The following is an 11,065-nucleotide window of genomic DNA, read 5'->3' as shown; positions in this document are numbered from 1 at the left end:
TGCACTAATACATTTCCCATTCTTACATTTGCAGTACATCTTTGCATTTCTTACTGTTGATTCACAGAGGATGGCATATTAAAGTGCGCAATTTTAAAACACAGGTGAAAAGCTAAGGCAAGAGTGTCTCCTTCCAGTAGAACTTTCATTTTGATCAGAAACAACATGGTACAAAAGAACCTGATTTGGGATTTGGAGATATTTGGCACAATATGATCTCTAAATTAAACATAGGTAAATCAATTGGCTGCTACAGTAACTTAAGAAAAGCTGACATTTTGAGTATCAGCTCTCACCCTTGTCAGTATAAAACTTTCCTTAGAAACTTAACTACCAAACAGATTTGATTTAGTGCTCAGGGCACTTATTTACTTTTGGTTTCTCAAGGGAGGGTGCTTATTCAAAACAAGGTGCTTATTTCCTTTCTCAGAAATAGTAAAATGTTTGAAACAAAGCTTTGATGGCTACTTGAAAAGAAACAATACGAAGGGAAAATGGAGGTGTTGTCCCTGAATCTTTCTTGGCTAAAACGACCAGCCAAGCAATCATCACAAATTTTAAGACAAAATCATTTATTTAAAGGAACTGTGCACTCGGGTGAACATAATAGTTTAGATACTGAGATGAAGACCACTGTTTTTGTGATGACGCTCTACGTGAGCAATCAAAGAAAGATGAACCATGGTTGATCTCAATGTAGTTGTACTCTACAGTGCAATCACCGAAACAGAAGAGGGGCGCTTATTGGAATGAGAGTCCTTTTTAAATAGGGGCACTTTTTAACCAAAACAAATTAGATGGGGTATATTTTGGAGAGGGGGCAGTTATCAAAACGAGGGTGGTCAATAAAATTATTACACTAGATCATCATTCTCTTGTTCTCTCTCAGATACCTATTCTCTCTATCAGATGATTATCTTCTTTGTATCTAAAACATACTTCCAATTCCTCCATCTCCACCCTCTGCTGAACTTACCCACCCCAATTATTTCTAAATTTCTAAAGGCTGACTCACACTAACTGGAAAGTCATTGACGTAAGTATACGTGACAAGCTTTTATTGTTTCTTCAAAAACCAGTTTCTATTAATTGTCTACACATTATGTCAGCCTGACTTGCTGCCTACTGTCTCAAGTGCAAAGTTTTCAAAATTCCTCACCCCATCACATAGTCAATTTTGCTTGAAATTTTCTTACAACCAGACAGAGAAAATACCTTCTGGTCTTCTGGAAAGTATAACAATTCATCAGCTACTCTGTTTAGGATAGAATCTGTGACTGGGTGTCCTTTCTTCTCTAAATCGGCTTTAGCACACTTTTTAACGTGAGGTCTCTCCATCGGCAAAAACGGAATAAGGTAATCTATGAGATTTTTTTCAATTAGAGAGGAATGCCGAAATCCACCGAGATTGATGACTTTCTCCATCTCTTTAATCGTGTTGTCTTCTCATTTCTTTCCGTCTTTCAAGTGTTTTAGAACAACACCGTTGATAAGATGACCCTCCCGTATTGCTAAGAAATATGAAGATACTTTGACGGTAATCGATCTTGCCTTCATCAGGGGGGTAATGATCCAAGAAGGGTTTAAGCACATCTATGAGGCCTGTGGGCATTTTATCCATTTCGTCAAAGATAAACAGCGATCTGGGGCACTTTTTTACAGAATCTATCACTAGTTCGCGCAGCTTTTCCTTGTAATCATCTACTTTGTTCTGATTAGGGAATTCATGAGTAGCTATGATCTGATGAATATAATCACTCTCCAATCCCTTCTTGAAGATATGTTCGGCTATGATTTTCCTCACAAAGTTCTTCCCTGATCCTGTCCAGCCGTTGAAGGAAAGGGCTAACGCTTTATCAGGTGACTCATTGTTCAAATGTCCGACAAGAGCCTTTAAAACGGTCTCAGCGATCAAGTGTTGACCAAGAACACGCCTTCGAAGGGCTGACTGTAAACCCGTCATGTTGAGTTTAATCCACTTGTTCTTACAGCATTCAGCACAGCATTCAGTGAAATGACAATAAATTTTTGGCGCAAAGTAATAGCCACTTACAAGAAAAACACCTCCAACAATACCTTCAAAAAGTACTGCACTTATCATCGGTGCACACAAAATTGTCATCAGCAGCACAAACCTCCCCTTGTTCTCCATATTTTTGCAGTATTGACGAGCGCTTTAGTCCGCTTGAAGGTTTTCTGAAAAAAAACTTCTGTATTATTTAGAACAGCAATTTTCCCAATCAATTGACCAATGACCTTCCTTGCTAGAGTAATTTAATGTAAACAAGTTGCTAGCGGGGGCCTTTTTTCCGGGAAACGCGCGCTATGTTTGCTGGCAGATTTTCTAGAAAACTTTCGTGTTATTTAGTACAGATGTTTTCATTGGTTAGTCTCAATCAATTGATTAATGACCTTTCTTGTAAAAGTAAATTATTTATAAAAGTCGCTACCAGGGGCCCTTCTTCCGGGAAAGCGCGTTTTGTTTGCCTGTAGGTTTTCTAGAAAACTTCCGTGTTATTTAGTACAGCAATTTTCATTGGTTAGTCTCAATCAATTTATTAATAACTTTCCTCGTCAGAGTAACTAATTTTTACAAGTCGCTAGCAGGAGACCTTTTTCCAGGAACCGCGCGCTTTGTTAATGCACAAACAACTCTCAGAACCTGAGAGTTTGAGATCATCCCTTATTTTTGCTAAGACGATGTCTTCCGAAGAGGTTGGAGATAAACCTGAGGGAAAAGGGGAAATTTTTGAAAGCTCTGCAGCGGAAAGTGTAGCTGAAGGTGTCGAAGACAAAGGTGCAAACAAACGTCAGGTATCTGAGAAGGACATGGAGGAAGGTAAAGAAACGCAGGAACGTAATACACTCACAGGGGAAATAATTGGCAGAGACAATCATAGAGGGAAAAACACACCTGCTCGTGAATCTGTAAAGACAGCACCAGATAAGCGAGAATTAACAAACCTTGACCTTAAAGATAACAAAGGCGATCGGACACTTGCTGATAAATCTCCGGAAAAAGAGTCGGATGAGCAGCGATCAGATCCTGAGAGGAAGCGACAACCGAAACTTATCCACATCGCGAATCCTGGTACCAAGTCGCAATCAAGTTATTTTCCCCTTGCGGGAATTTTAGCCGCCGCAGTTGCATGTATTGCTGTAGCTATTTACCTTGCTCCTCCTAAGAACGATATGAAGACTGACTTTGACTTGGAGAGAGTCTTTGGGCTTGAAGAGTTACAGTTGTCATTCACTAATCAGACCGAACGGTTCTGGAAGAATTTAGGAAGTCGCGGATTGACTCACCTACGGAATAAGGATCCTTCACAACCACTGGTGTTCTTACTGGCTGCACCTCCAGCATCACACGAATGGGTGGATTGCCTGGCCATTAAACTAGCAGAAGTGCTGAATCCAAAAAATGAAAAAACTTTGGCCAGAATTGATGGTGAAAAAGAGAAAGCAAATCTTCCAGAAAAGACCAAAATGACGATGGACAATTTGCTGAAGACAAAAATTGAGGCTCTTCACAAGGTAGTGCTCATCCATCACCTTGAGCTTCTCCCGCCACCCTCACAACTTCTGTTTCACTCTTATTGTGATGATCAAAATGCACCATATAAGGAATTGACCTTTATTTTTACTGTACATATGCCAGAAGAGCCCAGCCCATCTCTGTCTCTTAAGGAAACAGAGGGAAGTGTGGAGAAATATCTTTCAGGTGACGTTTGGGCAAAGGATGATAAGGATGCAGTTGCTGCTCTCCTGGTCCGCATCGCTGATACCGTGGTGCTCATGAATGGAGAAACTAGTGGTTCATTAAGGGACTTGTGTTCTAAATTGTATAACTGTTAGCAGTGATTGGAAGGATAAGTTAGTGAATCATCGTTACTCTTTCAGACATGTAGGATTTACCAGAATGTAGCAAATTTAGAGTTTAGTCAACCAGGGAATTTTGGTTGACTTGATTGAGCACTTAACATGAAGATTAATCCATATTATTATAAATCTAGACATCAATAACTGAGAGGCTTGAACTTGGAACAGGCCGCGTACATATTATCATTTTTCCTTTTCCTTTAGATTGAGCAATTTGTTTAACATACAAGTCATAAGACTTGGGTAGAGCCAATAGCTTTTCACCATGCTAACCGGTTCTAATTTCGAAATTACTTTAGTATATTACCTCTAAGGCATCTGTGCACGTGTCATTAGCAATTAAGCAAGCATGCAAACAACAAGTTTATTTCTAGCTTCTAAGAAAGTTTTAGCTCCATTTCATCAAACTATTCACAATTGGAGAAGTGGGTGGCTAAATGCGCAGGCTGTGGAACCCGATTGCCGAGCATGGCTGGGGATTAGTAGTAGCGATTCCTAAACCGAACTCTTCTGAGGTAAGGCTTATCCACGACTGCTCTCGACCGCATGGGCGTGCTGTTAATGATTTTAGCGGCACGTGGTATTTTAAATTTCAGTCTCTAGATGACGCTATCAAACTCCTAAAAACCTAATTATTTCATGGCTAAAATAGATCTCAAACATGCTTACCGGTCGGTACCCATCCACCCTGTAAATCATCAGGCTACAAGCGGCTTACTGTAATTAACGAAATGAAAATCTGTAATTTGCGAAATGGAAATATGCTCACATGATTTGCAAAATAGAAATCTGTAATTTGCGATTTCTATTGTGCAAATCATAAGCATATTTCCATCTCGCAAATTACAGATTTTAATTTTATTTCGTTTCGTTTCGTTTCGCAAATTACAGTAAACTCTACAGGCTGCAAGTGGTGGTTTTCGGGGGACGATGTTGGCAGTTACTTTTACGACACTCGCCTTTCATTTGGTGCTTAAAGCTCTCCTGAAATCTTTCATCGTCTAACACAGGCTGTTCGGTGCATGATGTGGAAGAGAGGTTTTGTGAACATTATCATTTATCTCGACGATTTCCTTTTCATTGGGGCTACGCAAGCGGAATGCACCCATGCCTATGAAGTCTTGCTACAATTGCTGCAGGATTTAGGCTTTACTATCAGTCAGCGTAAACTTGTGCTACCCACCCGCAAATTAACCTTTCTGGGTGTAGAACTGGATACAATCTCGTATAGCATGGTGCTCCCACAGGAGAAACTTCACGAATGCCAGATCATGGTTTCTAGTTTCTTGCATAAAGGGCGACTGGCAGGTAAACTAAATTGGGCGTGCAGAATTGTTTACGGCGAGTGTTGGTTTCTTCGCCGCGTCCTTAGCATCCTGAATTCCCTTCCCTTGGGTGCTAAGCATCGTTTAGCTCCCTCCTTTTACCGTGATATCGCTTGGTGGGTACAATTTTTGCAAGCCTTTAACGGGAACCAATTCCTCCTGCATGACCGACCAACGGTGGATGTTATGACCGATTCGTGCTCTCTCAGCAGGTGACATCGAATCGAACACGAGGTTCTTTCGTTGGCTGTAAGAAAGGAACAGGAGGAACAGGAACTTCTCACTTGACCACCCAGCTTGGTCGTGTCTACATATTAACCACAGAGAAACTTTAGCCGGCTATAATTCTTGCTGCGAATCGATGGGGCCATCTCTGGGCATCGAGTTGTTATTTACTTATCTCGCGGGTCTTCGTAAAACTATCGCCGATTCGGTTTCGTGCCTTCATGAGCGCCCTCATCTGTTATCCTTTTACTCCGTCTTCACCAGGGACGCTTAGGTTGCGCTGCGGCGGCCAATTTGGCTCTGACGGATTACCTGTCGTCTCACGGTCACTCCTCCCTCGGTTGGCATCAGGAAATACTAAGTATCGGTCTCAGCTCTATACAGAATCCACTAAAGCAACTAACAAAACTCATCGCGACACCTACTCCAGGTTTTCCCTCTACATGGGCTACACCCCGGTGCCAGTTCAGCCTGATCACCTTCTGCAGTACGCTGCTTTCTTAGCCCGCAGTCCTAAAGCTGCCTCTGTCCGAAGCTACATGAACATCGTAGGTATTCCTCACAAGGAGTTTGGCCAGCCCAATTTGCTGCTCGATAATTGGCCGCTTAAGTCGGAGTTCAAAGGGCTAACAAAAAGCCAGAAACACCCTCTACGCTCCTATAGCTCCATGATCGAGGGTCCCCAATAGGTTTTTCGGGATCCGGGATTGGGCTTGTTTGAAAGTCGGAATCTTAAATTCCCGGAGAAGATGCGAAGGCTTTACTAGGACAGATCAGTACCAACACCCAGCGAGTCTTCAACAACACTAAGGAGCGACAAAAACAAAAATTCGAGAAGCTTCTCCTTGAACAGAAAGCAGCCAACAAGTCAACCTCGAAACCCAACGTTGACCAAACAAACTGAGTCATTAACCTGTCTTCCAGAACACACCGCTCAGACCCATAGTGTCCTGTGTCAACACCCTTTGCTTACGACCTATCGGGTCACTCAGCTAGAATTTTGTCTCCTCTCACAGGTAACTCCAACTACACAGTAATTGCTTTTCTGGCAGTTAAATATTATCCTGACCTTTGGAATTATGTGCTGTAGTTCACAAAAGCAAACTTGTATCTCAGATTTGTCTTTTAATTTTTAGTAATGGATTGCATGCATTGATTTTTTTTGTCTTTTTACCATTTGCAACCACTCTCTTTTCCACAACAGGTCAATAACCATTTTTACACCTTTTGCTGTTTATTTACGCAAAATGCACATTCATTTATGTCAACAGTTGAAACTATAAGGCAAATATACATTCATTGGCACTTTCCATGAACTTCATTGACACGAACAAACTTTCAAAAATGGTATTTGCATGTGTATTAACATTCAATAGCAGTAACAGATGAACAATTGCACCTCTGGACAATCAAACATAACAAATATACTTTCAATCTCGTGCAATGGTTGATCATTAACAACTTAAAGAAAATCAATTACATGGTATGACAATCAATTGCATATTAGAGACATACAATAATACAATTTGTATAGAGACGCACAATCAATTGCACCTTCATACAATCATTTATTCAAAATGGTCAATCATTAACGTGAACTGACAAACATGTGTAGTAATAACAATCAACTTGGGAAAAGGAAATTTCAAAATTGCTCAATTAAAGTGTACTGTAATGTAATGTTTTGTAATTTATGTCAGGTCCTTTATGCATGGACTGCCAGACACTGAAGACTTCTAGACTGCAAAACCCTTTGAGGAGAGTTTCATTCTCTGCAAGCCTTTAATAACCCTAACTATATCCAGTTTTTAAGATGAGTGTACTTGTTATTTTGTCTCTACAGTTAGCCAGGATGTTAAATTCAACCAAAGAAATTTATTTGTGCCAGTATAAAACTCAGCCTAAAGAATACAAAAACATTAATATCTGAAAATTAATCTATTGACATCCTAGAATGGAATGTAATCCAACAGAGTTCATCAAAGAAAAAAATACATTTACAATACAAAAGAAAGTTAAGTAACCACACAGTGAACATTTGATTTAGTGCATGAGGAACAATGTGAACTACTCACTTTCACTGTAATTTTCTGACAGAGCAAAATTTTAAAGTTTTCTTGTATAAGGGGTGATTGTGAAAATATAGTCCAAAATTTGATATGCTGTGACAGATTCTTATTTGAAAATGTCATAAACTGAACAAGTTTCTGACAAGTGAGAGAAATTTGAAAAATTTTATTCAGATACGAAATACATGTATTTAAACTCACACTTAATTAAATTATCATCTGTAGTTTAAGATCACCTTTGAGACTCCCTTTCACAATTTTCACAAATTATATGAACTCGTTTGATGGAAACAAACGTACAGCACCGTAAACAGCAGCAAAGCAGTAAGAAGAAATGTCTGCTCTACAGTCCGAAGACACAATAGAAATCAGTTCTGACAGCTTTGTGTTAAGTCACTTAAAATTTACTATTTCAAACTTTTTTGTCAACGAAGAATGTGCTGAAAAGTTACGAAACTTGAACACAATTAGAACTGGTTTTATTACTCAGATTTCCAAATGGACTTCAGGCAATTGTTATGCTAATCTCTTGAATTGCTTGAGTCAGGTCTATGTATTACTCGTGTATAAGTCGAGGGTGAATTTTTAGGTTGATTTTTTGGTCATAAAAGGTCGACTTATATACGAGTAAATACAGTACTATCAGAAGAGGGTTCTTCAGACTACCTGTAGTAAGAATTCTACTTACACTATATCAACATCTTTCATACTCAAATAAAGTTACCCATGAAAGTCTACTGATCTTCCTAAGTAATGGTACCTAGCATAGCTAATCTGTAGGGACTCAAGACACAACCATCTCTCGTACAACAGAGTCAAGAATTTTCTATTTGACTGTCATGTCTCACTGAAAGATTAGTAGACCCAAGTAGATCTCTCTTAAGAGAAACATGCTAAGACAGTGCCAGGTTCCTTGAGAAAGAAAGAAAACGTACTAATACAATTCTTGTTCTTAGATTTTTAGTACATTTCTTTCTGATGATTTACAGAAGATAGCAAATTAAAGTGCACAATTTTAGAATACAGGTGAAAAGCTAAGGGAAGAATGTCTACTTTACTAAATCATTGCTTTCAGTAGAAATTTTATTTTGATGAGAAACATGGTACAGGAGAGCCTGATTTGGGATTTGGAGATGTTTGGCACAATATAATCCCAAAATTAAAAAGATTTAAATCAATTGGCTGCTACAGTAACTCAAGAGAAGCTCATTTTAAGTATCATCCTTTATCCTTATTGATCTGAAAGAACAAGTGGGATTGAAATGCCTGATTTCCTCAGTTGTTTAAGTTCTAAATGTCTCTTCATTAATTTCTAGTCTCTCATCAACCAAGTATTTTTGTTACTCTCTAAAGCAGTATGAAACTTTCCTTAGAAACTAAATTACCATAAAGATTTGATTCAGCACTCAGGGCACTTGGCTACATTTGGTTCCCTAAGTAAGGGTTCTTTTTCAAAACAGTGTGCTCATTTCCTTCTTCAGAAATAGCAAAATGTGTCAAACAAAGCTTTGATGGTTATTTGAAAAGAATCAATTCAAATGGAAAGTGGAGGTGTTGTCCCTAAATCCTTCCTGGCTAGAACAACCAGCCAAGCAAAATTATAAGACAAAATCATGTGTTTGAAGGAACTGTGCACTCAGGTAAACATAATAGTTGAGAAACTAAGAGGAACACCACTGTTTTTGTTATAAGGCTCTACAAGAGCAATTGGAGGGCTCAGAGCAAGAACGATCCCTTGATTTTTCGGCCATTTTTGAAAGTGTCCACATGCCAAAATTCAACTACTTCTGAACACTTTCAAAAATGGCCGAAAAATCAAGGGATTGTTCTTGCTCTGAGCCCTCCAATTAACCCTTTAACTCCTATGAGTGACTGAGACAGAATTTCTCCTTACAATATCAATACAACATCAACCAGATAAGTGATAAAAATAAAGAAAAATATCAATTTGGGGATAATTAGTTGATCCAATACTAAATTCTCTGAACTAACAATATAAGAATTGTATGGTTGACAGTAAGGAGAATTAGAAAATTGATCTGGGAGTTCAAGGGTTAAAGAAAGAGGACCCATACATGATAGATCTAAGTGTAAATGTACTCTGCAGTGCATCACTGAAACTGAAGAGGAGGGCTAATTGGTATAGAGGCACCTATTGGAATGAGAGTGCTTATTGAATTGCCACATTTATTTACAAAAACAAATTGGATGGAGGTGCCTATTAAAAAGGGGGCATTTATTAGAACAAGGGCAAATTATTACACTTGTTTTTCATTCTCTTGATCTCTCTCAGATACCTGTTCTCTCAGATAACTGTCTTCTTTGTATCTAAAACATACTTCCAATTCCTCCATCTCCACTCTCTGCTGAACTTACCCCACCCCACCCCTCCCATTTCTAAAACTAAGTTTTAAAGGCTGACTCACACTTACTGAAAATCATTACTGTAAGTCTATGTGACAAGCTTGTGCTATTTCTTCAAAAACTAGTTTCTATTAATTCTCTACACATTATCTCAGCCTGACTTGTTGCCTACTATGTTTTTAAATTCCTCACCCCATCACATAGTCAACTTTGCTTGAAATTTTCTTACAACCAGACTGAGAAAATACCTTCTGGTGTTCTGGAAAGTATAACAATTCATCTGCTACTCTGTTTAAGATGGATTCTGTGACTGGGTGTCCTTTCTTTTCTAAATCGGCTTTGGCACACATTTTAACGTGAGATCTCTCCATCGGCATAAATGGAATAAAGTAATCTATGAGATTTTTTTCAATTAGAGAGGAATGCCAAAATCCACCCTTGTTATTAAATTCACCGAGATTGATAACTTTGTCCATCTCTTTAATCTTGATGTCTTCTCGTTCCTTTCCGTCTTTCCAGTGTTTTAGAACAGCACTGTTGATAAGATGACCCCCCGTATTGCTAAGGAATATGAAGATACTTTGACGGTAATCGATCTTGCCTACGTCAGGAGGGTAGTGATCTAAGTAGGGTTTAAGTACATCTATGAGGCCTATTGGCATTTTGTCCATTTCATCGAAGATAAATAGCGATCTGGAGCACTTTGATACAGAACCTATCACTCGATTGCGCAGCTGTCGCTTGTAAAAGTCCACTTCGGACTGATGAGGGAATTCATGGGTAGCTATGATCTGATGAACATAATCACTCTCCAATCCCTTTTTGAAGATATGTTCGGCAATGATTTTGCTCACAAAGTTCTTTCCTGATCCTGTCCAGCCGTTGAAGGAAAGGGCTAACGCTTTATCAGGCGACTTGTTGTTCAAATGTCCAACAAGAGCCTTTAAAACGGTCTCGGTGATCAAGTGTTGACCAAAAACACGCCTCCGAAGGGCTGACTGTAAACCCGTTATGTTGGGTTTAATCCACTTGTTCTTACAGCATTCAGTGAAATGACAATAAATTTTAGGCGCCAAGTAGCCACTTACAAGAACAGTACCTCCAACAATACCTTCAATGAGAACTGCGCTTATAGTAGGTGCCCACAAAATTATCATCAGCTGTATAAGTCCCTTCTTCCCCATGTTGCCGCACGATCTCCGT

General features: G+C 39.1%; 2 protein-coding genes and 1 pseudogene across 3 annotated transcripts; 1 reads left to right on the top strand and 2 right to left on the bottom strand.

Annotated features, from left to right (window-relative positions):
- Nucleotides 1-911: 911 nt before the first annotated feature.
- On the bottom strand, nucleotides 912-2,152 carry LOC113686135 (torsin-1A pseudogene; annotated as a pseudogene).
- A 662-nt stretch (nucleotides 2,153-2,814) lies between these two features.
- Nucleotides 2,815-3,945, top strand: LOC149047179 (torsin-1A-interacting protein 2-like). Of its 2 annotated transcripts, XM_089204783.1 has the most exons (2): nucleotides 2,815-2,884; nucleotides 3,137-3,945. In XM_089204783.1, exons 1-2 carry the CDS (start codon nucleotides 2,830-2,832, stop codon nucleotides 3,853-3,855), a joined length of 774 nt encoding a protein of 257 aa, XP_089060909.1. In that variant the 5' UTR covers nucleotides 2,815-2,829; the 3' UTR covers nucleotides 3,856-3,945. The 2 variants fall into 2 exon arrangements, with proteins under 2 accessions (XP_089060909.1, XP_089060908.1); XM_089204782.1 differs by having other exon boundaries at nucleotides 2,815-3,945.
- Nucleotides 3,946-7,649: 3,704 nt separating this feature from the next.
- Nucleotides 7,650-11,064, bottom strand: LOC149047178 (torsin-1A-like). Its single transcript, XM_089204781.1, has one exon. The coding sequence runs from the start codon at nucleotides 11,044-11,046 to the stop codon at nucleotides 10,051-10,053; it is 996 nt and encodes a 331-aa protein (XP_089060907.1). The 5' UTR covers nucleotides 11,047-11,064; the 3' UTR covers nucleotides 7,650-10,050.
- Nucleotide 11,065: the final 1 nt, after the last annotated feature.

This window comes from Pocillopora damicornis, chromosome 4 (assembly GCF_964200805.1).
Source record: "Pocillopora damicornis chromosome 4, jaPocDami1.2, whole genome shotgun sequence".
Classification (NCBI taxonomy): domain Eukaryota; kingdom Metazoa; phylum Cnidaria; class Anthozoa; order Scleractinia; family Pocilloporidae; genus Pocillopora; species Pocillopora damicornis.
Note: the sequence above shows the minus strand (reverse complement) of the source record. Positions and strands in the feature narration are given on the sequence as shown.

Bases quoted from the DNA above. Each gene is read 5' to 3' on its own strand.
- LOC149047179 (XM_089204782.1), top strand. From the start codon at position 2,830: ATGGAGGAAGGTAAAGAAACGCAGGAACGTAATACACTCACAGGGGAA.
- LOC149047178 (XM_089204781.1), bottom strand. From the start codon at position 11,046: ATGGGGAAGAAGGGACTTATACAGCTGATGATAATTTTGTGGGCACCT.